The sequence below is a fragment of the Macaca mulatta genome, chromosome 7, assembly GCF_049350105.2.
Source record: "Macaca mulatta isolate MMU2019108-1 chromosome 7, T2T-MMU8v2.0, whole genome shotgun sequence".
Classification (NCBI taxonomy): Eukaryota; Metazoa; Chordata; class Mammalia; order Primates; family Cercopithecidae; genus Macaca; species Macaca mulatta.
In genome coordinates, this window is record NC_133412.1 from 27569391 (window position 1) to 27595965 (window position 26575).

A 26575-nucleotide genomic window follows, 5' to 3' on the forward strand; every position below is an offset into this window, starting at 1 on the left:
ATAAGTGGATATTTGAATTAAAAAAAATAAGCTGATATCCATGTAAATTATCCAACAGGGCTTTGATTTCAAATGTATTGTTTGGAAGCCTGTAATCAGTGCATAGATGGGATGCTATAAGCACCAAAATAATTTGGGGATAAAAGTAGGAAATGTCAGCTTCTGAAATGGAAGCTAATGAGAATCAGTATTAAAATAGGTAAGGTTAGCCAGGCCTGTGGGGTGTGCCTATAATCCCAGCTACTAGAAACTGCCTATAATCCCTGTCCAGAGACTGAGGCAGGAGGATCACTTGAGCCCAGGAGTTTTGAGTCCAGCCTGGGCAACATAGTGAGACCTCATCTCAAAAAAAAAAAAAAAAAAAAAGGAAAAAAGGTAGGTTTAACTAATTGCAGTGACTCAACTTAAGAGATAATTTGCTAAATGCGTCGCTCATTCATACATCCACTCTACAAGCACTTCGTGAGTGCCTGCTATGGACCAAGAAATGTTCTCAACATGGAGTGCTGAGTCCCATCCCCCCAAAGTATAATTGGAGTTTGCATTTCTAACAATGCCCAGGTGAGGGTAATGCTGTGAGATGGGGGCCACATTTGGGGAATAACTGACATCCTGAGTTATACATCATGTGCACTTACTTAGTGGGTAACTCAGTTCCTCCAGGCTGGGTTATCCCTTGCTAACTGAGACTCAGCTCTTAGATCAAGTGGCTCAAAGTGCAGGCCCTAGGAAATGTCCAGCATCAAGAAGCACCTTGTCATCTCAAGCCTGCAATTGCTCTTGGAAATTTACATCAATTAGAGCTTATATCTGCTTGCTAGATACATACACATGTATTATGATTTGCTATAGCAAACTAAAAGCAATCCTAGAGTGTAGCTAGTCAAACCTCTTTACTTGATAAGTGAAAAAACTGAGGCCTGAGGTTGCGTGACATGACTAAAATCACACAGCTAATTGGCTTCACTAAGATCTCACTTAGTACTTGCGGGAAGAGAGTATCATCATAGACCAGTAGTTCTGAGTGTGGTCCCTGAGCCAACAGCATCAGCAGCACCAGGGAACTTGCTGGACCAACAAATTCTTGGACCCTGCAAATTCTAGACCTACTGAATCAGAAACTCAGGGGGCAGGCCCAGACATCTGTGTTTTGACAAGCCAAAGCCCCCGTGGTGTTACTGATGTGGACTCAGTTTGAGAATCACTGGCTTAGAGCAGTGCACAAGCTTTACTGTGCATGAGAATCACTTGGGGACACCAACGCTTGGGGCACACACGCTGCTTTGAGTAGCACGTCAGTCTAAAGCAGTGGTTCCTAGATGTCACTGCACACTAGAATCATCTGGGGAGCTGTCAAAAATACCAAAACCCAGGCCCCTGCCATACCAATTAGATCAAGGATTCTGGGAGTGGGAACGAAGCATCAGTATTGTTTTAAGGACCTCCAAGTGATTCCAGTATGCAGCAAAGCTCAGGGATCACTAGTAGAGAACAAGGAGCAAGTTTTCAGCTTTTGGCCAGGTGCAGTGGCTCACACCTGTAATCGTAGCATTTGGGGAAGCCAAGACAAGAGGAGTGCTTGAGCACAGGAGTTCACAATCAGCCTAGGCAACATGGGGAGACCCTGTCTCTACAAAAAAATTTAAAAATTAGCCAGGCCAGGCATGGTGGCTCATGCCTGTAATCCCAACACTTTAGGAGGCCAAGGCAGGAGGATCACCTGAGCCCACGAATTCCAGACCAGCCTGGGCAACATAGGGAGACCCTGTCTCTATAAAAAATTACCCAGGCATAGTGGTGTGCACCTGTAGTCCCAGCTACTCGGGGCACTGAGGTGGAAAGACAGCTTGAACCTCAGAGGCTGAGGCTGCAGTGAGCTGTGTTCACACCACTGCACTCACAGAATGAGACCCCATCTCAAAAATAAATAAATAGCTACTTGGGAGGCTGAAGCAGAAGGATCGCTCAAGCCCAGGAAGTCGAGGCTGCAGTAAGCCATGATCGTGCCTCTGCACCCTAGCCTGGGTAAGAGAGAAAGCACTAGTCTCAAAAAAAAAAAAAAAAAAAAAAGCTTTAAACTCTTAACAAAGATTCTTTTGACCAAACTCTAGTCAAGATCCTCTGAGCCCTGAGCCCTCTTCTCGACTAGGCCTCAACCTTTGCCTATAAAGACGTGAACAAACACTAACATAATTTCTCACAGCTCAAGGCCACATCCCTGAGATGATCGTAGCCCACCTTAAAGTGCCTGCCTAAGAAAACTCAAAGCTGCCGAAAGATTTAACTGTTCGTTCCAGCCAACCCCTGAACACAGGGCCCTGACTCCCAGTCTCTGTGGGAGAGTAACAGCCTTTCTTCAAAAAGCACCAGTTAGCAAACCCAGAGGGGTTTCACATCAACCACTTTCCACTTTTTCTAATTTTTCACCTTCCTGACTCTTCCAAGTCTAGGCTGGCCTTCCCCCTATTCTCCCATTCGCCCTGTGAAATGCCTAGTCACCTTTGCACAAATCCAAGGTGAGTTCAGTTCATACGGGACCCTTTTCCCTATTGTGATAGTATATTATTGATTAACATCTATCCTTACAGTTTTAACTAATGTCTAGCTTTGTTTGTCTTTAATGCTCTTTACTAACCCATTTCAGAGTCACAACCTAGCAAAGTAGCATCTGAAATAGAAACAAAATTATGTGTTTGGCCTCTGAACTAATGATGAGCAAGCCACTTGTGAGCATAGCTTTTATTTGACTACCAGGTCCAGAAAACAAAGGGAAAATGCATAAGGTCCACACCTAGAAAGGAAACTTTTAAATGTACTGGAGGACCAGAGTGGCCTGCTGAGCCGTGAGCTCCTGTTCAGGTCCAACCTTGAGCAGTACTGCATGGTGAAAACAGCCTGGGCTTCACTGGAAGCCAGGAGCCCTGGGTTTGCCTATTTAAAGCTATGTGGGATTAAGAAAATGTGGCACATATACACCACGGAATACTATGCAGCCATAAAAAAGGATGAGTTCATGTCCTTTGTAGGGATGTGGATGCAGCTGGAAACCATCATTCTCAGCAAACTATCACAAGAACAGAAAACCAAACACCGCATGTTCTCACTCATAGGTAGGAATTGAACAATGAGATCACTTGGACACAGGGTGGGGAACATCACACACCAGGGCCTGTTGTGGGGTTGGGGGAGGGGGGAGGGATAGCATTAGGAGATAAACCTAATGTAAATGATGAGTTAATGGGTGCAGCACACCAACATGGCACATGTATACATATGTAACAAACCTGCACGTTGTGCACATGTACCCTAGAACTTAAAGTATAATAAATAAATAAACAAAAAATAAAATAAAATAAAAAATAAAGCTATGTGACCTAAACATTGGTTTCCTCATTTATGAACCTTGAGCCACAGTGCCTGACTCATACTTGATGCTTCAAAAAAAGTACATGCGTTTAAGCTCCCAGACTGGTTAATCAATGCTTCAGCAGCCAATTAAGTGACACAGGATATGTTTTGTTTCAGGGACAAACATAATTTATTTCTAGGTTATATTTCATGTCACAAGCTGAGCCACAGAAGCTGCCTGTCTACCCTCAGCCCTTTCTCTCTGACCAGCCTGCTGAGCCCATCTGGATCATGCTGGCTTCAACTCTTCGTTTGTATCCCACCGTGGGCCGTGAACCCCTGTGAGAATGTGATCAAAATTATGAACTCGCCCCCAAGAAAAATGCATGTACACATAAGCACACAAAGTTGGCATACAACTGTGAGGGGTTCTCAGAGTCCCTGAAGTATATCCTCAGACTCTGGCTGAAGACCCTGGGTCTAAACCATGGCCTGCAGAGGGCAGCAGGGCAGCTGGAGCCCACACTGAGAGCTGCATTCAGGGAAGCTGGGGACGCTGTAGAACTTGATGAGTTTTTTGAAGGCACTTTTCTTCAGCATCATCATCTCTTCTGGAAACCTGGAAAAGATTCTGACCCTGGAGGAGCCCCCATTCTTCACAGAGGCCTCTGTGGGCAGTGGCTTCTGAGCACTCACTGGCACGCTGTTGCAGCTGAGGGAGCGCACTGTCTTCTTCTTAGTCTGCACAGACAAGTAACTGAACAGGAAGGAGGACAGCTTGTGCTTGGTGGCATCCGGGGCCTCTTCTGAAAAGCAGTCATCAACTGGGTCCGGCAGGCTTTCATGATGGCGGCCGTTTTCCCTTCTCATGGGACCGGCTCCCACACACTGAGGCTGCTTGATGATCTTCCTGGCCTGGACTGGATCATCTCCTGCCCCGCTGACAGACTGAAGGGACGTTCCACCGGCCCAGGCTCTGGCGCCCCTGATTTGGGGGATGAGGTTCCCAACCCGAGGGCTGGGTTGGGAAGTACAGTGCTGACTCAGGATGAGAGTGGCAGCATCTCGAATGAGATTCCAGTCTCTCAGGATGTCATCCCTAGTGGTAAACTGGGATGTCACAGTGAAACGGATGATTAACTTGTCCTGGATAGTGGCCGGGATGAGGAAGAGATGGCCAGCTTTAGCAATTTCCTTTAACACATTTTCTGTGAGACAATTAGGACCCTGTTTGAAAAATAAAGAGAAGTCTCCATCACACCCCTGTCAGCATCCCCAGAGCCCAGCATTTGTGTTTCTGAGAGGCTCTGGAGCACCACATAACATCATTCACAGAGGGGCTTGGAAGATGGTATTACCTTTAGACGAAAAACCACCAGGCCAAGGTGCCTCTTGGCAGGAATTTCAAAGGAAGGGTCATTTCTGACCAGAGATTCAAAATATTTAGCCATTTCAGTACCCTAGAATTGCAAATATAAAGAGAACTGAGATTCACCATCGGACAAGGGACTAATTATGCATAAACTTTCATACTGCTAAATAGTTTTAAACCAGTGCCACCTTCCCATCACAGAGACCTAAGCGGCTTCTGCCTCATTGTCATCTCCATTTGATTTTGCTCATATTCCAAGCTGGAAAATGTCCAATGGCCCCCTGTTTCCTGTCACATCGGATCCACCTCGAGAATTCATCTCAGGGCCCTCTTTAAACTCAGCCCCAGAACCCAGAAGGCATGTGCTTTGCAGTCCAGGCAACCTGACCTCAACTCCTGGTTTCACAGCTCCTGGACCAGCCAAGTGGGCAAGTAAGGGCCAAAACCCAGCCCATGCTCTGCATCCCCAGCCAGGTGCCTCATGCAAGCTGCATCTGGCTATAGGAAGAGATGCCTGTTTCTAGGGCACAAAAAGTTGCCATATGGGCTAGTGGCAGCCCTGCCCCATCCTCAGCCTACATGCTTCACTTGCCTCTCAAACCTCTTCTCACCCTGTACCCCAAATGCCCTTTTCATCCCGTTTCTGACATTCCATAGAGAATATATTTTCACATCTTGTCCCCACCCACCATGGAAAGGTTTTGGACCTGGTTAATGGATACAGAGTTTCTGCTCAGGATGATGAAAAAGTTCTGGAAATAACTCACACAACATTGTGAGTATACTTAATGCCACTGAATCGTGCACTTAAAAATGAGTAAAATGGTACATTTTATGTTATGTATATTTTGTTACAATTTTAAAATATTAAAGGCTTTGTATTATATTAATCTTCCACTGAAGTTCATGTCATCTTTTTAAATGTCCTGGGGTTTTTTGCTTTTTGTTTTTAACCTAGGATTACTAACTAAACAAGAACAGGACTTGCCTTTTCTTTTCTTTTTAAAAAATTTCTCCAAGCATCCAGAAGAGCTCAATAAAATATTTGCTAAGTAATTATATCAATTAGTTCTCATACTTGCTACTCTATTTCAAGAGAGGGCAAGGGAGTTAGCTGATCGTCTTTTTTTTTTTTTAAGAGGGTAGGGTCTTGCTTTGTCACACGGGCTAGAGTACAGTGGCATGTTGCACAATCAAAGTTAACTGCAGCCTTGAACTCCTGTGCTCAAGTAATCCTCCCACCTTCACCTCCTGAGAAGCTAGGACTACAGGCACGCACCACCATGCCCAGCTAAATTTTTTAATTTTTTTGTAAAGACAGGGGTCTCACTAGGTTGCTCAGCCTGGTATCAAACTCCTGGGTTTAAGCGATCCTCCTTCCTAGGCCTCCCAAAATGCTGGGATTACTGGCATGAGCCACCATGTCTGGCCCTGATCCTGTCTTTTGACTATAATGAAATGAGTTTCTCCAAATCTTTCTCAGAGCCCCTTTCTCCCCTGCGTGGTCAGTTTCAAACAGCCCAGGACTTTTGACCTGCTCCATTTCTAACCTGGGCCCCTTCACCCCTCCTGAGGCAACCTGGTGATCCCTTGTCCTGGGAAGTCACCATATTGATGCTGAACTTAGTGCGGACACTCAATCAGCATAGCACACCATAGCCCAGAACTCCTGAGCTCAATTGAGCTTCCCACCTCAGCCTCCCAAGTAGCTGGGACTACAGGCACGTGCCACTGTGCCCAGCTCAATCTTTCCATTTTTTAGAAGGAACCAAGGGAAAGTGATTTTCCCAAGTGACAACAGGGAGATCTCCTCCCACTGTGCTTTTATCCCTCCTATAACCCATGCTGTTTGCAACAACAGAAGCAGAGGTCAGGGGAGAGGAAAACACAGAGCACAGGCAGCACCACCACCTCCAAAGCCCCACTTTACAGGTCATGAAAAGAGAGCTGCTGCCAGTGCCCTGCACCGCTCTAGGTCAAGGGCAGGCACTGTGCAGCCATGGCCAAATATAGCCCCCACCTGTGCTTGTAAAGTTTTTTGGAACACAGCATTCCCATTTGCTTACATATTGTCTATAATAGTTTTTGTAGTACAGAGGTAATTACAATAGAGTATGGCCCACAAAGCCAAAAATATTTACTATCTGGCTTTTTATAGGAAATGTTTACCAATCCCTATTGTAGGTGATAGGAGATGATGATGATGATGATGATGGTGATGATGATAACTTATAATTAGATGAAGGAGATGATGAAGGAGGGGAAGAAGAGGAGAACAGGAAGAAGTATTCATTGAGTACTTAACTGAGTAGTAGGTAGACCCTATGCTAAGGGCTGCATCTATATTATCTCATTTAATTTGAGAGAGGTAGTATCCTTTACTCATTTTTATAAATTAGGAAGGCATGGCCAGCGGTGGTGGCTCATGCCTGTAATCCTAACACTTTGGGATGCCAAGGGAGGCAGACCGCTTGAGCCCAGGAGCTTGAGATCAACCTGGACAACGTGACAAAACCCCATCTGTACAAAAAATACAAAAAATTAGCCAGGCATGATGGTATGCGCCTGTAGTCCCAGCTACTCAGGAGGCTGAGGTGGGAGGATCACCTGAGCCTGGGGAAGTCAAGGCTGCAGTGAGCTCTGATGGCACCACTGCACTTCAGCCTGGGCAACAGAGACCTCATCTCAAAAATAAATAACAATAAATAAATAAATAAATAAATAAGGCAGACAAATACAGAAAGGTTAAGTAATTTGTCTAAGGTCACCAAATAGTGAAGGATAGAACTAAATTTCCATTCCTTAAAGCACTTCTCTGTAACAGAGAAATATGAAATTTAATTTTATATAACTTTCCAAGAGCTCAGCATAGTAGAAAGCAGCCCAGAACTATGAAGAAAAGATTTGTAATTGGGAGGCTTCGGGGAAGTCCCAGGCCTTCTTCCCTCAAGCAGGGCAATTGCTCCCTCTGAGCCTTGTCAGATGAGAGTGACCACCCCAAGCACTGTGCTAAAAATCTAGTGAATAACTAGAATGTATTTTTGTACTGAAGGCATTATACAAGTGTTAATTATTATCATCACAGTCAAGTTGAAGAGATAAAAGTAAGTCATATCAAACAACTTTATTTTAATTCCATTTCTTCTATCGTGGGACATTGGAAGAACTTTGAGCTCAGTTTTGTAAAGGTGTTGGAGTAGGGGATCATAGGAATGCTAATGAAGCAGAAACCAGAACAGATGGAATAGGCAGAAAAGCTCCTGGTGGAAGCAGAATTTAATCCATTCGCAACATTTGGAAAGGAGAGGGCAATTCAGGTGAAGGACACGGGTGAAGGTGCAGAGATGGACTGAGCGTGGGGTCTGGATGGGTCGATGAAATGCCCAAGCTAGGGTAGGAGCTGATCATCAAGTCCTTGAAAGCCAGGCCCAGGAGCGTGGGCTTCATATATGGTAGGCAATGGGGTTGCTAATAGGAATTCAGGGGTTTGACTCGCAGACGGAAGTGCTAAGGGAGGTTGGTCAGGATCTGCACATTGAATATCCAGTCCCAAATTGTAAGCAAAAAAATTTTCCTGATTACTTGTAACCTCCACCAACCATTCCCCACCCACAACCCTCCAGTCTTGAGTGTGAGTTTCTAGAAACAGCACAAAGTGCCTAAAGTTCCTCAATATTGTTGGTGGCAGCTGCTCATTGGTAAACAACCAGTGGTGATTACAAAGGTAAAGTTACCAACATTAAAACCAGTCATATGAAACTGGAGAACATTATGTTAAGCAAAATAAGCCAGGCACAGAAGGACAAATTTCACATGTTCTCACTCAAGCATGGGAGTTAAAAAGCAAGCAAACTGAGCTCGTGGAGACACACAATAGAATGAAGGTTGGCAGAGGCTGGGAAGCGTAGCAGGGAATGGGGGATAAAAAGGTGATAGTTAACGGGCGCAAAAATACAATTAAATAGATCTAAGGTTAGGTGGCACAATAAGGCAACTGTAGTTAACTATAATTTGCTGTACATTTCAAAATAACTAAAAGAATGGACCTAGAATGTTTCTAACACAAAGAAATGATAAATGGTTGAATGTGGATACCCAGTTACCCTAATTTGATCACTGTACATTGTAGGCCTGTATCAAAACCTCACACATATCCCATAAATAAATCCATAATTATTACATAAGCATAATAATTGATTTTTTTTAAGTTTTAAAAAGTCATAGTTACCGCTTCCACCACTTCATTTTGGTTTGTGTTTGTTTAACCAAGAAGGAATTCCCTAGAGGCAAGGTGGAAGGACAAAGCACACACAGGCAGAAAGGATACTGTCTCCAGCTTCCCCTGCCGCTTTTATCAATGGATTTGTCTTGCATGTGGGCTCTTGTAGAAATGGGAGACCACCACCAGTGGCCAGAGTTCTTAAGTCCCGCCTCTTCCATGAAGAACATGGGAGAGAGGCTGTGCCTGTCTCATTTACCTCAGTGTCCCTTTCTTAGCACAATACCTTTGTAATTGCTGGATTGAATAGAAATAAATTAAGCCAAATAGGGCTTCAATAAATGCCTGTCAATGCAGGGAGGTTTGTTCCAGACTTGGTAGGTCTACCTGTCCAAGCCAGGAGAGCTTTGTTTAAGGCATAATCATAATAGTGCTAAAATATTCAGCCAGCTGTGACCACCAAGGTAATTCCAAAGCAGATAGGATCCTACCCTGGCCACACACACTTCCCCTTGATTTACTTTCTCTTTCTCTCTCTGCAAACCAGACTCTGGGGCCATCCCTCCCCAGTGCTCAGTGACAGCAAGGAGAACAGTGAGACACTCAGCAGAAGACAGGCATCAGGCGGCCCTCGGGGCATGTTGTGCTCAGCGCTCCTCAGGTTAACAAAGAGAATCAAATCCCAGGAGCTGAGGAACAGGCCCAGACACCTGAACCAGACACCACAAATCTCCTGGGCAGATCTGCAAAGTAGAAACCAGCTTTCCTCGCCATGAGAAAACAGAGGAACACAGGCTCAGCCCCCACAGTGGCATGCTACATACATGTCTGACATGTGCTTGAAGATTCTTCACCCCGAAGGACCGAATCACGAACCAGAGTTTAATAGACCGAAACCGTCGGCTCAGGGGGATCTGCCAGTGCTAGAAACAAAGGAACACAGTGCCCATGGTTAGAGACAAGGGCGCCCCACTCCCTTGGGCATTTCTGGGCATTATCTGTTGCCTGCCCAGCCCTCCAGGGATGAATGGTGTCACCATGACTCCGGAAGCTGTTGCTAAGGAGTAAGCCAAGCTTCCCAACGGTTGCCCCATTGTGTGACCAAGTCACTGATGAAGGTGGCCAATAGTCACTTGTCTGAGAGCCAGACAAGTGGAAATCAAGTCCATTACTCTGAACCAATGAGAAGGGCACTTTGCTTTAAATTGCTCCTTTAAACATTTCATCCCAGCCCAGAAATTCAACATAAGGGCAATACATTTTCACTCTAAACGAATCTATATTCCTTGAATAGCAGAAAATAAAGTCCTATTTTGATCCCCCCCAAAAATGTAAAGTATAGTGGTTAGAGCACAGACACTAGAGTCCTGCAGACCTAGGTTTTGCCTCCAGCTCTGCCACTTACTAGCTGTGTGACCTTGGATAGTGCCACCTCACTGGCTCATCAGTGCGGGACGTAAAGAACCAACTGCACCTCCCAGGGAAGTGGCGTGAGGACAAAGAACACCAAGAGCCTCAGAAGAAGTTGTCAGTAGGTGTTGGCTATTTCGATTATTTTAAAATGTGAGCTACAAATCACAGTAGCATTTCTGTCTAGAGCCAAGATGATCCCTATTTAACCTCACACTGCCTTGTTCATTTTCCTGTGAGATTCGTGTGATCTGAGGGGCATCACTCCAGCTGTCAGATTTCAAATGAGCAACGAAACTTCTGCCTCTGTTAGATGAAAATTGATCCTTTGCTCCTGGTGGCCAAATTCAACAGAGCTTAAAGTTCAAGGTTGCAGCCACCACAAATCTGAAAATTTCCAAATTAATTTCAGACTGATTTCTCAGATCTAAAAATAGAGCAGAGGATTTGGAAAACATTTGCAGTTATTATAATGAGTCATGTGGTTTCTAATGACGTCTCCCTCAAATGTCAGAAAGTTTCTACCACAATTTCTGTTGACTAAAAATAAATGTTTGCCCCACTGCGTATTTATCTGCCCATGCACAAGATTATCAAATCCTCACAAATGTCCTCACCTTCACCCTTCACCCCAGTTTCCTGAGCCAGGTACAGTTGGGACATCACCCCTTTGTTGACGGACAAAGTTTCCCCAGCATAAAAGTACTAAGCCTTTGATTTCCAAGCAAAAAACTCTGTTGTGCTGAGGACCAGCTTGTGGCCTTTGTGCCAGCAGAGGGCATCAAAACCTGAAAATGGAACAAAATTGCTGTAACAGAGAAAGCGTCAACTCTACCTCTTGTCCATGGACACTCCAAGAGAATAATGAACGGATGATAGGGGTCATCTCTTAAAAGGTTCTGATTTCCAGATAGTTACAGCCAATTTATTTCATATATAGAAAGAGCTACTTTATTTTACCAGCAAATAAACCAGGATAGGCAGAGGTGATTTTATTTTGACTTCTTCACAATCTTCCTCATTCCCAGTTGCTCCTTTGCTTGTCACTACTCCAAAACTGATCCATGCTGACTCAGCAGAGTGGTTCTAGCCAACATTTTCTGTTGGATCAAAAAATCTGGACATACAAAGGCTGACAGGACTCTTCTGTACCTTGAGGCATCCCCAGCCTCCTCTATGTCCTTGTAAGGTTTTGCAGGACTCCCCTGCCAAGGTCAAGGTAATGCTCCCTCCACTGGTGCTCTCTGTCCAGTGGGAGGCAGAAAAGAGGGAGCTTCTCTGCTGTCAGAGAATCTAGCCCTGATTTTAGGTGATTCCAGGGCCCCAGGGATTAAGCACCTAAGTCTTCTCTCCTGGGATGCTGCCCTATTTTTGGCTCTTCTCAGAGCAAGACGGAGCTTCTGTTCAAAGCTGCAGCCACCTGGGTGGGAAAGACATTGGGCCCGTGTGAGAGTAGCTACGAGGACCCTCAGGATCACGACAAAGATAGCAGCTTCACTTTTCTAGGAGTTTCTTCATGGACTTCAAAATCAAATCCGTAGGATTAAAGGTGGGGGGAAGGATAACTGTCAGGCAGCACTTTCTGGGTGGAGAGGTAAAAATAATAAGGTTCCCCAGAGCAGGGCTGGGAAGAGTTTACTGTAACATTTTTATGAGTTATCTGGAAGACAGAGAGCACTGTAAAATCTCCAAACTCCTGGGAATGAACCCCGGGAAGATCCTGAGGCACTGTGGTAAATGAATTTAAAGGGTAACATGAAATTTAAAAGGGCAAGGGTGAACATAATGCTCCTCAGTTATGATGACCCAAATATACTGGTAGGAGAATGGGCATCAATTCACACTCAGGAAGCAAACCCACAGTTATCCCTAAAGATATCTGAACCTTGGGCTGTTCCGGAATTTTTTTAATTTTTCATTAAAAATCTCTGAAAACCCACCAGAAAGAGCAGTGGAGACAAAGAACCATTATTTTTCTTTATTTACCTCTAGAGGGTCTTCTGTCACTACCAGTAAGCCATGAGGCTTACCGCTGTAATTCTAATCCAAAAGCTTCAAAAATCTAAAGAGGGTGTGGGCTGGTCCAAGGGAGAATAGCCAGTATAATCAAGTGATGACGAAGGTATTATTTTAAGACTAAAAGGGCAAGACACTTCAGTCATCCAAGAAGATAAGATAAAAGCATCTCTTCACAAGGAAGGACACTTACGGGGGTCAGACACTGCTCTCAGCGCTTCAGTGTATTAATTTGTATAATCCTCACAGCAAGCCTAAGAAGCCAGAACTGTGGTCATCAGCCTCATTTGACACAAGAGGAAATCTGGACACAGAGTTTAAGTCACTTGTCCAAGGTCACACAAGTTAGTAAACAGAAAGCCAGGACTCCAATACAAGCCATCTGGTTTAGCACCTACATGCTTACCCACTGTCATAACAAATTTCTGCAGCTTCAAAGAAGAGCTTTCAGAAATACTATGCCTACCATATATCAAGCACTTGCCACACGGTTATTGTGCTAAGTGATCTACACGTGTTCCCATTTAAGCTTCACAATACCGTGTGAATCAGTGCCACTATTCTCATTTTACAGATGAGGAAAGCGAGGCTCAGAGAGGTCCATTAGTTTCCCAAAGGGCCGCTGCTGCAATGGAATTCCAAACCAAGCTCGCCCCCACTCTGCTCTGCTGCCTTCGTTGGCCAGGTAATGTGTAATACGTTCGTTTACATCCCTGTCTCCCCTCCAAGGAAGGGCTCATCCTCAAACTGCGGAGTCAATCTGTAAGAACTCGTTTCCCTAAGGCAAAATACTGGCTGAGGATGTGGGATCAAGAGAGTTGAGGTTTGCCGGGCGCGGTGGTTCACGCCTGTAGTCCCAGATACTTGGGAAGCTGAGGCAGGAGAATCGCTTGAATCCGGAAGGCGGTGGTTGCGGTGAGCCAAGATGGCGCCGCTGCACTCCAGCCTGGTTGACAGAGCGAGACTCCGTCTCAAAAAAAAAGAAAAAAGAAAAAAGAGAGAGAGCGAGAAAGAGAGAGTTAAGAGAGTTGAGGTGCAGCCAGCTGGGGAAGTCAGGAATGCTCGGAGGCTTCCAGAACCTCACACAAGTCCCGCAGCCCGTCACTACCACAGAGCTGCCTCACAGCGCCTCTGTCAGGGACGAAAAAGCAAAAGCGATTTCAGCAAGAAGGCTCTTTCCCCACCGGGGAAATTCTCCACCCTGCCCTGCTGCTGGGTAGGAAACAAAAAAGATGACCCGAGATGGAGGCAGAAGGAACTGGTCCACCTGTGACAGGAAGAGCATTTCTAGGAATTAAAAAAATGCCACAAATATTCAGGAAATGTGCACACTGCCTCAAAGGCTGGTCTCATTTTCAACCATTTTCTGGGTTTCATTCTATATACTTAGGGACAATTAGAAACCAAGGTACGCATTGGCAATATTCTGAGAGGAGCTCATAGCGTGCTGCCTTCTGAAGGGAGCCACCGTCCAGATTTTGGGGGGTCAGACGCCCGAGCCCACTAGGCTGCCTGTCCCTGGCCACTCACCATGAAGTCGGTGGCCACGCCTGAGTTGGCATGCCTGAGGTAGATGGGATTCACACTGAAGGTCTGCTGAAGCTTGTACTTGTCCTTGACCCTGTGGGTTTCCAAATGGGCATTAGTGGCTGGGGTCTCTCCAGAGGAGGCAAGGCTTTCCCGCGTGCTCAGAGCTGGGCTGCTGCACTCACCAGAACCCAGTACAGTCAAAATGCACCATCATCCACTTGGAAGGATTAAAGGTGAAGGAGTCGGCATACTCAATCCCCTTCAGAAACCCCCGGAACTCGGGGCACAGGAAGGCAGTGCCTGCATAAGCAGCATCGATGTGGAGCCACAGCCCCTCACGGGCACCTGAGGAGACAAACATCACCTGGCTGGAGGGGAGGATGAAGTGGGGGAAGGTGTCCCTCGCCTGGCCAAGCTGAGTGGTGGGCTGCAAGGATGATGTGCTTTGGCTAAAGGAGAAATGGAGGGGTGTGGAGATGGGAGCAGGGGGAGTCAGTTTGAAGAAGTGGGGCTGAAGGAGGCATCGTTACCTCCTAACAGGAAAGTCTACAAAGCCTCGCCCTTGCCTTTTTCTTGCACTGGGTAAAGAGCCAGCACCCTCTTGGCCTCAACCTAGAACATCCTGGCACAGAAATCAATTTCCCACCAGCACAGAGAGCAATGTTAGTGCACCGAATACAAAAGTTAGAGGGTTTCTTGCTTGGGGGTTAAACAGTCCCGTCTGGGTTTCCTCTCTGCCTTTAATCTCTCCCATGATTTCCCCTACCCAACCCTTTTCCTTTTCTGAAGCTAGAATAGAAATGCTTTCACACTGTATTTTGGATATAGCCTGCATTAAGTAAAGTTCAACATACGAGTAAGAGGATAAGAAAACCAAAGCCTCCCCTAGGACAGGAGGCAAGGTAGGGCACCTCTAACTCTTGTCACACCACTGGGAAAGGCAATGTCCAGGGATCCCTGGAAGACAGCCTCATGACCTTTGGTGGTTCTTCCCATGTCTCTGCATTGACCAAAGAGGAGCAGAATAATCCCATAGAGCTAGTCTCAGGTTCTTGCTTTTGGAGACATTTAAAAATGTATTCCTTGTCTTCCTAGCCAGAGAGGGAAGATACTTACAGATGGGGCCCAGCTCTGACAGACAGTCAAACGCACAGACCCCAGTGGTCCCTAGTGTTGCACAGACCTAGGAGAAAATGAAGGCAAGTTAACATAGGAGGGTGGGCTCGTGTGACACATTTGGCCTGAGAAAGATTTCACCACACATGTGATCTTCTCCCATCCATCCCACCAGAACAGTGTATATTTCAGACTGTGTTTTACCATGACTCGTAAGAAACACATTTTATATAACAATCTAGTACATGTATACATGTGTATTTGGAAAAAAAGTTTCATAAAACAATGCATACTCTGGCTATCTGTGTGCACTCTAATATTTTATACTATATTTCTTTTTAATGCTGGTTATGACCCACAAAATTTATTCCACCACACACCTATGGATAGCACCTCATGATGTGTAAAATACTGTATGGGAGGACCTTTCTGCTTTTGTGTGCAGCATGTTACTTACCTGAATTCTGCCAAAATTCCTTCCTCACATCCAAGTTCTATCATTCTAAGCTTAGGCACACATCCTGACTTACAAAGACAGGCACCAAGCCCCGCTGCTTGTCTTCCTCGATGGCCTTCTGAAGAGCTTCCCCTCGGAGTGAGAAGTTGTCATCCACAGGCAGAAATTTCATCTTCACAAGGGATATCAAACCAGCCTTTTCCACGGAGGAGTGAGCCTAGAAGGGCCACAGAAACCTGTCAGCAAGAGTCGTCCTGGAATGATCACTCCCCAGAAACTGCTGAAGCCTAAGACTCGGGGAACCAAATACGATCGTTGCAAGCTTGCCTTCCTTACAGTTGCTGGAGACAAGCTCCCAGGTCTGAGCTGCCCAGAACCCCAGCGTACTCACATCTAGAAAAAAATTGCTCAGGGACCAAGATTCCAGAAGCCAAGCACCAACCCGAAGGGCTGTCCTGCGTCGGGCAACTCACCTGGTCAGAGGCATAGGCCACGAGTCGGGCATTCAAGCAGGACTCATCAGCATCGGGCTCAGACGTTTTCATTTCCAGGATTTTGTTCTTCCTTGCTGCCAGCAGGGCAATCAAAGTGGATTCACTGACTGTGCTCTGCAGGGGAAAAGGATTACCATGGCAGCCTTTCTGTGTTCTCTTGCCAAATTTCCCCAGGTTTTATAGTTGTTTCTCTCTCTCTCTTTCTCTCTGTGTGTGTGTGTGTGTGTGTATGTGTCATAGCTATTCACAGAAGGAAATACACAGCTCCTCCTGCCCAAGGTGCCTATCTCCCTCCCCAGCTTGCATTCCTATTCTGCCTTCTAAAATAAGCTTGCACCTAATACCACCCTCTCTGTTAGAGAGCCACAGAAACCGAAAAGAGAATGTTCTGTCCCTCCTGGATGTGTTTGCTCCCCATGTAAAACATATTTAAAAGAAGAACTCTCAGTTTATTACACAAATGGAAATGGACTTTGATTCCCCAGGGAGAGAGGGTCCTGGCCTTTGCGAGAGGCTGGTGACTTGGGCCCATTTAGTTGTCAATAGCTCTTGTGACCTTGGGCTAACATTTCCCCTCCAGAAGACTCTTTTCTGTCTATGAAATGGAGAGCATCCCTTTAACTGCTTCCCAGGACGGAAGTATAGATTATCCAAATAAGGGTTGGGTAGGATTTTGCTCTGGCCATGATTGTGGAAATCTTCGGGGCCACCTCAGAAACTTCACAGGAGTCTTTATGGTTCCTCATCATTCATTCACCCAGTCTTTGATGTCTTTGCTTCTTGAAATCTTCAAGTAACCTATAGCTGATAGAATCCTGCTAAAAAGGCCTGGCAGACACTGTCATGGAGAGTGGTGCGGACCAGATCCCACAGATATTAAGTGTCTGGGAGTTACTCCATAACAAGAAAGCTATTTATGTAAAGAGGTACATAGCGTAATAATAATAATAATAATCAGCTGGGTGCAGTGGCTTGTGCCTGTAATCCCAGCACTTTGGGAGGATCCCTTGAGTCCAGGAGTTTGAGACCAGCCTGGACAACATAGTGAGACCCTGTCTCTTAAAGAAAAAAATATTAGCCAGGTTTAGTGGTGCACACCTGTAGTCCCAGCTACACGGGAGGCTGAGGTGGGAGGATTGCTTGGGCCCAGGAGGTGGAGGCTGCAGTGAGCCATGATGGCTCCACTGCACTCCAGCCTGGGCGACAGAACCAGGCCCTGTTTTTAAAAAAAATAATAATAGTAACAACACCTTCCATCCGTATTGCAATTCCTAGTTTACAAAACACTTTCTGGCATTCTACTTGCTCCTCACAACACCTCTTTGAGATAATTATGATTCTTGTCACACTAAGATGAGGAGAGGGATGCTCAGAGAGGTGATGGGACGAACTCAAGTTCACATGGCTGACGATACAGGAGAAAGCATGGTTTGGATTTAGACAGGCATGGGTTTGAATCCTCGTTGTTCTGCTTAGCAGCTGTGTAAGCTAGGGCAAGTTATTTAATCTCTCTGAATTTCAATGCTTTCATCTCAAACATTGGGGAATGGTACTATTCACCTACAGGGTTCCTGAGATAATTAGATGAAAAGCAAGATCATGCACCGTAGACACTTAGCATGTTCTCCCAAATATGATATCCGAAGTTGTAACTATTTGCTGACAACCCAAAATGTCCAGAACATGCAGCAATTTATCTTTCTTCTGAGGTTCAGATTTTATTCTTGCTGCAAGGCTGGAGTGAGACAGGGAGTCACTCAGCTAGCAAGAGGACCCAGTGAGCTTCCTGGCTCTCATCTCAGAGTGACATGGCAATTTTTTTATTTTTTGAGACAAGGTCTTCCTCTGTCGCCCAGGCTGGAGGGCAGTGGTGCAATCATAGCTCACTGATGCAAAAGCACCTAAGCTTTCTGGGAGGCACCCAGAAAGCTCCATTCCATGGCACTACTGTTGAAAAAAAGAAATATTTGAAGAGCCATTATTTGACAACTATCCAAAAGATAGGGTCAGAGGATGCCATTAATCAGTTTATGCTGTTAGTTGCTCTCACTGCAAGGGATCTCCTGAACCCAGCAGGGAGAGAGAGAGAAGTCCTCGCTTGCCTTCTCCTTTCCCCTTTCACCGTGAGATGCAAAATGGGACAACAAAAGGGAATTGTCAGATTACAGACTAAGAAACCTGAATCAAGTCATACTGGACATGTGATCATGTGTTGGCTCTTTAATTTCTTTCAAAGGAAGTAGCAGCACATGTGAATGAAGCAGAAGCTGAGGTGGGAGTAGAGGTGGAAGCTGTGATGATGGTGGTGTTGGTGATGATGATGTGGTAACGTGGGGGAAACTCCATGGAGAACGGGAGAATTGCCAGGTTAGGGTTTGGCTTGTCTTTCACTACTTAGCCCCCATGCTAGGCGAAGCTTTGCCAGGGGAAGTACCTGCAGGACGCCTCCACCCTGGCTGCTGGGGTGGTAGTGCAAGAAGTGCTCTGGAAGTCCCAGCATTTTTGCCAGCCAGTCCATGACGTTCATCTCTAGCTCTGTACACGCAGGGCTGGATGCCTGAGAAAGGAAAAGGAACTTCGAACTGCACAGCCCCAGGGCACTGAGGTGCCCCCACGAGCTCCAGAAACATGTCTGCCCCTGATGGTGTCAATGGGAACCTTCCTGGAAAGGGGTCAATGTTAGGCCGTGTGCCTCTCTCCCGGTCCACGCTCTGTCAACCAAAAAGAGAAAATAATGTGGGGTTTTGGATTCATGCTGCCCTCAATGAGGCGAATTCTCCAAGGCTCTATGGAGAAATAGCCCTAGAAATCGTTGGCTTGGATTTGGTTCTCCAAGTCCCTAAAATACATAGCTGAGAAGTCCTCAAATGCCCAGGGGGAGGTTTTAGGACTAAGAACGTACTCTTTCCTAGAAAAGATATGAATACCCCCGCCCTCCCACCCACACACCCGTAAGAGCTCAGGCTTAAAATAAAAAGATGTTCTAGAAGGCTTTTTGGCACCATGTAAAGCTGAGTGGTGCTTAAGGGGTTATTAAGGGAAGTCTCAGGACGTATCTCCAGCTACTCAAATACGAGAGCACAGGGGAAGTGGCAACCCAACAGGCATCAAATTGCTTAGTTAAGGTCACAAACTGTGGCAATAACCGGATCTATATCCAAATCTTATCTGTGTCTCTATGAGCTGTGTGATCTGGGGGAGATAAGTTGCTTAAGCCTCGATTTCCTCACCTACACAATGGGACCAATACTCGTGATTCCATAGGGTTAAAGGATGCAATGAGAAAATTAAAATAAAGCATAAGCTTAAAGAATGTAGGCATTGTTAATAGTTATCGTGGAGCCATATTCAGAAAGAAAGGCAAAATATGTCTGCCGTAGGATGCCACTCCCTGCTACGTTTCCCCATTGCCAGTAGTTACAGCCATTGCTACTCACCCAAGTGAATCCCAAGCAGTTGATGGCATCAGCCAGCATGTCTCCTAGCAGGGAGGGCCAAGAGGTGAGGGCTGGGTAGTAGGCGTGCATATGGGGGCTCTGCCAATGTACCACCTGGAGGCAGAGCATGCACACAGTTGGCACCAGGAGGCTTTCTTTCTCCAGAGACCATCTCTGGCAAGGTGAAGTGTCACTCTAGAGATGGGCTGACACTTTTAAGCAGAAATAAGTGACACAACTCCATGAAAATCTGACTTGTTAACTGGTGTTCTTGCCACTCACATGGCTCATGTCCTATGCTAGATCTTCAGTGGAGCCTTTTCATATATGCAAAGTCCAGAGGAGAAAATGCAAAAGGAAAATCGCTAAAGTAATCCAGTTGTGGGATTCTGAGTGGTATTCACATTAGTCCCCAATACTTACCGCTCATGCCGCCCCGGCCCAGGAATAAAAGGAAGGACAGACTGTGAGCTCTAGAAAAGTAGACTGCTTGTTTCACCCAGTTTCTTGCAAAAGGCACCTTTTGTTTTATGGAGCACTGAGCTCTCTGGGCATGCAGCTCAGAGGGTCAGGGTGAACAGGTTCAAAGCTGTCCTTAAGCATCACATTGGGAATGTAGTGAGGAGAGGAGACAGTAGAGAGGAGAGCCCAGACCAAGCATATTGGAGGCCAACCTCCAGGCTAAGCCCTGAGCCCACAATCAAACCCGGATGTAAGGAGGAGCTGAGTGGGTAGGGAGGGCCCCCCATCAGAAGTCAGAAGCAGCCCCAGTGGTTCATCTGCCTCATGGATTATCTAATCTCTCCTCATCTCACTGCTCTGCAAGCATGCCCTGTTCCTTTCTGCATTTATGTCTTTGAGCAATGCTGTGTCCCCTGATACAAAGGCACTCGCCATAAAGACATGACCTTCCAAAACCTGCCAGTTTTTAGAAAGCTACTAAATATTCATTTCCTACTCGAACTCTCCCCTAGCTCCCACAGCTCCCTTCGATCCCTTCCCTGAGCGATGGAACGCTATAATTCTAGATGTTTCACTTTACTGAGGACTCATTCGATAACCTCTTAGAACATCATCCTGTTCTTTACTGTGCACAAATACTCAGAGTCCTTGAAGAACAAGGGCCTTGTCCTGGACAACATGTATAGTATAAGGAGCATAAGAATTAAGTCCAAGGACACAAGTTCCCATCCCACCTCGGTCCCTAACCAGCTGTGTGACTGTGTAGATTTACCATGAAGCTAATGAACTTAAGCTCCAACATACCATGTTTGTAGGGGTCTCTTTTGAGATTCATTCTTTTTTCTGAGACAGATTCTCACACTGTCACCAGGGCTAGAGTGCAATGGCACCATCTCGACTCACTGCAACCCCCGCCTCCCGGGTTCAAGCAATTCTCCTGCTTCAGCCTCCCAAGTAGCTGGGATTACAGGTGCCCACCACCATGCCTGGCTAATGTTTTCATATTTTTAATAGAGACAGGGTTTCACTATGCTGGCCAGGCTAGTCTCGAACTCCTGACCTTGTGATCCGCCCACCTCAGCCTCCCAAAGTGCTGGGATTACAGGTGTGCGCCACTGTGCCCAGCCTCATTCTTTTTTGTTTTTCAAGAGGAGGTCTCAAAAAGCGTTTACAGTACAGACCCCCTAAAACCAGGAGCCTATCCTGCACTTCCCTCAACCTCAGTTTCTCATCGTAAAATAAATCCTGTCTCCTAGGGTTGCTGTGTGGGTGGAGGCGTGGGCAAGAAATGTGTGAAATGTTAACGGTAAACTAATCATGTGGGTGACAGACACATCACATATCCTGACTTGACTCAGAGAATCAAACCTCTTCCTCCGATTTTCACCATGCAAGACTCATGACCGGTAATAACCACATCTCCTGCTCTCCATGCCTTCTCTTACTTACTTCTCACAGGACCTTATGGGGTATGGCCTATGCATTATCTCTGTTTTACAGGTGAGAACTGGGGCTGGCAGAGAGAAGCAACATCCCTGTGGTCACACATACCCCATACGGACAGGTGACCGCAATGAGACAGAAGCCCAGACACCTGAGCAGGGTGGTGTCCTGACTTTTTCCATGGGAATGCCCTCTCTCTCTCGTGAAAAGTAAATGAGGATTGTCTAACCAGGGTTGGAATTAAAGGGGAAAGAGAGTTTTTCTTCTCTTATTTTCTAGGTGGTGGCAGGAAGAGAAAAACTAATTCAGTTTTCAATGAGGCACTGAGCAAAATGAGTAAGCAAAGGGCCAACTGCTTTCAGGCCAGCTCTCGGAGGCTGGTGTAGCCTGAGAGATGAGTTGAGAGATTTGACCCTTATTATCACTGTGTTTAGTGACAGTATTTTGGAAACCCCAGACAAGGGCTTCTACCTCCTAGCCCTATCAAGAGACAATAGTCTGTTCTCGTAAGATAAATAAGATAAAATAAGCCAGAAGGGCCCTTATCAAAAACAAACAGACCTCTCTTTCCAGAAATGAGCTTCACCAACCACACCCACAGCAACTGCTGGAATTCCTTTCAATCAAATGAATCAGCTCCTTTCCACCTCTTCTGACAGTTGCTTTCAGTCTCACTCTCAGATTATAGTTAGCCCCTCAGCAGATTACATTTTACAGAATAAAAACCAGGAGATAATCTTATCAGGATCTAGCCTCCGTAAGCCTTACTGATACTGACATTTTCAAAAGATGCTTGTGAAATAGGCTGAATGGTCAAAGAGATGAGTGGCTTTATATGAAATTGCCTTCATGGCCAGGCGCAGTGGCTTAGGTCTCTCATCCCAGCACTTTGGAAGGCCGAGGTAGGAGGATCACTTGAGCCCAGGAATTGGAGACCAGCTTGGGCAACATAGTGAGACCTTGTTTCTGTTGCTTTAATAAAAAAAAAAAATCAAAATTGCCATCACTTTCTGAGCTTGAGTATTTTCCCACCCCTGCCTCTAGCATATTTTTGTCACTTTTTTTTTTTTTGAGATGGAGTTTCACTCTTGTTGCCCAGGCTGGAGTGCAACGGTGCTATCTCAGCTCACCACAACCTCCTCCTCCCGGGTTCAAGCGATTCTCCTACTTCAGCCTCCCAAGTAGCTGGGATTACAGGCATGCGCCACCATGCCCAGCTAATTTTGTATTTTTAGTAGAGACGGGGTTTCTCCACGTTGGTCAGGCTGGTCTCGAATTCCCAACCTCAGGTGATCCTCCTGCCTCGGCCTCCCAAAGTGCTGGGATTACAGGCGTGAGACACTGCGCCTGGCCTTTTTGTCACATTTAAGTCAAAAGTTCTCTGGCAATGATGAAGGCAAACCTCAAGTTGGCCTCAGGAAGAGCCTCTAAACGTGTGGTTCAGAACACAAATGCCCTAAGCGGGGAGAGGGAGGACACAGCCTGTGTGGGGGTGCGGAACAAGAGAGGCAATGCTAGGGGCCCAGGCTTAGCCAGGCGCACTCAGGCACTCACCAGTAGAGGTGACAGAGGGTAGGAGAAACGGCAGAGCCTGTGAAGTAAGACTGGTCTAGGTTAAAATCCTGGATCTACCAGTTACTAATTCTGTGACTTTGGGCAAGACAATTAACTTCTCTGAGCATCAGCAGTTTCCTCATCTGTAAAACAGGGCCACTGGCCAGAGCTGGCACGTGGCAGGGAGCCCTACCACAGGAAGGGAGTCTACTTTAGCATGAGCACATGGCAGAGCTCCTCACCGCCGCTGGCCAGGGGTGTCATCACCACCCATCAAGGCAGGCTCCAGCTCAAGCCCATGCATCAGCCAGCTTCCATCAGCTTCCTGGCCCTACCAGCACTATCCCCGGCTGCACCCTCCGTCATGGAAAGTATCAATGATTCAGGGAAAGCCCCCTCTTGCTCTTGAAAAGCAGCTCAATCACCAGACTTCAGAGGTGCCAGGAGGGGTTGCTGGGGCCCACTCAGTTTCCCGGACCAATGCAACCTGGTCACCAGAGTGTCCTTGCGGGGATGTGTTCCCCACTTCCTTCCTTCTCTTTGGTGTGGTCTCAGACACTGTATAGAAGAGTCCCTGGCTCCGTCCTCGGGGCCAGGCACTACCTCCAGCTTCCTCTCCGCTGTCTTACTACCCACAGTTGTCCTTTCCCCTCAGACAAAATGTTCTCTTCTCCACCCATCCCATTAGATTTCCACACTTCTGCCAGAGTGTGCTCCGGAATGCAGGTGTTCTGGCCAGCCCTGCCCTGGCATCATAAACCTCTTGCCATGGCACAACTTGGAAAAAAAAAGAAAAAGAAACCTAATACCAGTCAAAGTCCTGCCCTCCACATGCCTCACAGATGGGCTGGGGTGTTAGTGGCCAAGTGGCTGAAGGATGCATTCTCATCCCAAGCTGACACAAAGCAGGCCTTTCTTCAGGCCACCACCCACCCTTCTGTGCCCTGAAATCCAGATCTGCCCTTGTGGTCACTGTGTCTCACCCCAGGCATGATGATTCGTTCAATGTCCCCAAAGATGCTGTCCCAGCTGTCGGGGTCCTCAGGAGCACTCTCAGGCAGCTGGGCTTGCAGGTAGCCAGGCTGCACGTCTGGCGTCACACGTCTGTCCCGCACAGTGCTCAGGTACTGGCAGATGTAATCCACCATCTCTCTCCCTAGAAGTGACATAGAGAAATCAGGCTCAAGTCCCCTGACTGGGCCTGACCGATTTGTGCCCATCCCTCTCAGGTCCGGGCCAAGAGACTTGGTAAAGAAGGAGATGGATTTGGCCGGGCGCGGTGGCTCATGCCTGTAATCCCAGCACTTTGGGAGGCTGAGGCAGGTGGATCACTAGGTCAGGAGATCGGGACCATCCTGGCTAACACGGTGAAACCCCTTTCTTCTAAAAATACAAAAAAATTAGCCAAGCATGGTGGCAGGCGCCTGTAATCCCAGCTACTCAGGAGGCTGAGGCAGGAGGATCGCTTGAACCTGGGAGATGGAGGTTGCAGAGAGCCAAGATCGCACCACTGCACTCCAGCCTGGACCCCAAAAAAAAAAAAAGAGAGAGACAGATTCATGGGCCGAGGGTAGGATCTGATCCCCTGCACAACCTTATCTTCAGAATTTAAAAAAAGAGTAAGGGAGTGAATGAATGATGGAGGGAGATTCTGAGTGAGCAAATGAACAAGAGGGAAAATCTCCAAAGCACAAAACTCTAGCGCCAAAGTGAAATGTTTCATTTTCTTTCCCCTTCCTTTTTCCACTTCAATTTTGATTGTCTCTCCTACCTTTCTTTCCTTCTCAGAAACAGAACATCTATTAACTACTTTATAGGTTCTTTGTATCTACAAAGATATTATTTGTATCTACAAACTCTATAGCTCTTTGTATCCAAAAAGTGTTACACACACACCCACCAGTTATATCTGGTAGCACAGATGGAAAGATTCCATGCCCAGTTCCAATAAAGGACAAAAAAAACTATTTTTTCACCATTCCCATTGAATCCGTTATTATTCATCTTTTTTGGACTTATATGAGGACTTAAATTCAAGAATCTGATTAAAACTGTAGGCTTACATATACACAGAACTTTGTGTATAATTTCTGAGGCTCACAGAATTCCTAAAGCACAACCATGGGTCCAGACCAAGCCCCCTGCCCTGGCCTGGGAAATGTGGCACCAAATCTTAACGACTTTCTCTCCCTCCCTGCTGCCTCCATCAACACATCAGTGCTTAGGATATTTTTTAGATGCTAAAAAAAAAAATGTATCAAGTGAATGAACATATGAATAAGGAAGGAAAAAAAGTCAAGTCGAACACTCTGAAACTATTGCAAATTATTTATTCTTTCAGGTTGCAGTCTTCGGTGCCTCTGTTGCTGTGTGTATGTGTGTGTGTGTGTGTGTGTGTGTGTGTGTACATACTTCTTTGTCTGTCTCAATATCCATTCCTTAGTATTTCCTGAGCTGCTTTTACCTAGGAGAGGGAACTCAGTTTCTCCCCTCTGCATCAGCTTATGCAAAGTTCTTAAGAACAGAACCAGCCCCAGGCAACACTGATGAGACAAAGGTAGATTTCCACACCATTCTGTCTTCCTTCTGCTCCCCTTCAGCCCTCTCACATCCTGGTGCTTCTCCAGCAGGGCCCCACCAGAGATCTGAGAGCTCTAGACCTAACCCTCCACAGGGCCAGGAACAGTGCTAAATGTACTTGTATTCCACTCAGAGGATGAATATCTACAGGAACCTGCTCTCAGCTGACAGTGCCTTAGGAAAGCAACAGAAGCTAATGCACACTAATTAGTGAGTAGAAGGATATAAAAAATTATAGAAATAAAGACATTCAAGATTCTCTTTTAAGCAACTACCTACTTTCCTGCTAAGGGAGAGCCATGTCTGAAAACTGGATAACCACTTGGTTTTGCCTGATACAGAGTAGGCACCTACTAAATATTTATGAAATAAATGACTAAATGAAAGAACGCTACTGATAGGTTCGCACATGAAGGAATGAATGTTAAGAAAGAAAAGATTTGCAGTGATCACAGAATACTGAGAACATTTTTTTCTATTTCAGAATATGAACAATCCCCTTTTCCCATTTAGTGGCTCAGGAATCCAAATCCTCTATTTTGTGGGAAAGCGAGGAGGAAAAGCAAGGCACGGTAGTGTGGACGTGTGTGAGAGTGGGTATATGAGAGACAGAATGAAAGAGTGGTTGAAAAAAGTTTTACACTCTGATCCCACATCCCTTTTGCAGAAAAAAAAAAAAAAAAAAAAAGTGTTGCTGGTTCCAACTCTCAGAAGGCAATTCTAATGCTCTGGTCAAATGTCACCCCAAAATCTACGGGCCACCCACCAGCAGCTGTTCCTGCAGAAGTAGCAGCAGGGAAGAGGGCCAGGGATGCCTGTCGCTCACCTCTCTCTCTGTACTCCTCAGGCTCCATCATCTCCCTTGGGCTCTGGCTCCTTCTCACAGATGGACACGCAGGAGGTGGAAGGCGTGAAAGGCGTGGAGCAGCCCAGCTTCCCTCTCGCCAGCCCTGCGCACTCCCTGGCTGCCAGTGTGGGCCCTTTATTTAAAGGGTTCTTTCTTTGACCTTAGCTCCGCCCTTCAAAGTCCCTTCCTCTAGGTTTAATTAATTCCACCCTTTCTTTCCTGGTCCTCGTTGAAAACAGTGACCACAACTTCGACTGGTCAAGAGAGCCAGGATAAAAGGCGCTTCTAAA

The 26575-nt window shown here is 46.2% G+C and overlaps 1 protein-coding gene across 2 annotated transcripts; it reads right to left on the reverse strand.

The window, feature by feature from the left end:
• Positions 1–3514: 3514 nt before the first annotated feature.
• Positions 3515–26418, reverse strand: HDC (histidine decarboxylase). 2 transcript variants are annotated; one of them, XM_001114184.5, is made up of 12 exons: positions 26265–26418; positions 23842–24014; positions 19400–19513; positions 18397–18519; positions 15942–16076; positions 15542–15685; positions 15012–15078; positions 14078–14240; positions 13896–13986; positions 9764–9862; positions 4707–4808; positions 3515–4575 (listed from the first exon to the last, which is right to left on the reverse strand). In XM_001114184.5, exons 1-12 carry the CDS (start codon positions 26293–26295, stop codon positions 3829–3831), a joined length of 1989 nt encoding a protein of 662 aa, XP_001114184.2. In that variant the 5' UTR covers positions 26296–26418; the 3' UTR covers positions 3515–3828. The 2 variants fall into 2 exon arrangements, with proteins under 2 accessions (XP_001114184.2, XP_077795525.1); XM_077939399.1 differs by lacking the exon at positions 19400–19513.
• Positions 26419–26575: the final 157 nt, after the last annotated feature.

Coding starts and splice junctions, on each gene's coding strand:
- HDC (XM_001114184.5), bottom strand. CDS start 26,295: ATGATGGAGCCTGAGGAGTACAGAGAGAGAG. Junction 19,514..23,841: donor AACGAATCATCATGCCTGGG/GTGAGACACAGT, acceptor CTCTGCCTCCAG/GTGGTACATTGGCAGAGCCC. Junction 9,863..13,895: donor GCGTGGCCACCGACTTCATG/GTGAGTGGCCAG, acceptor CTTTGTTTCTAG/CACTGGCAGATCCCCCTGAG.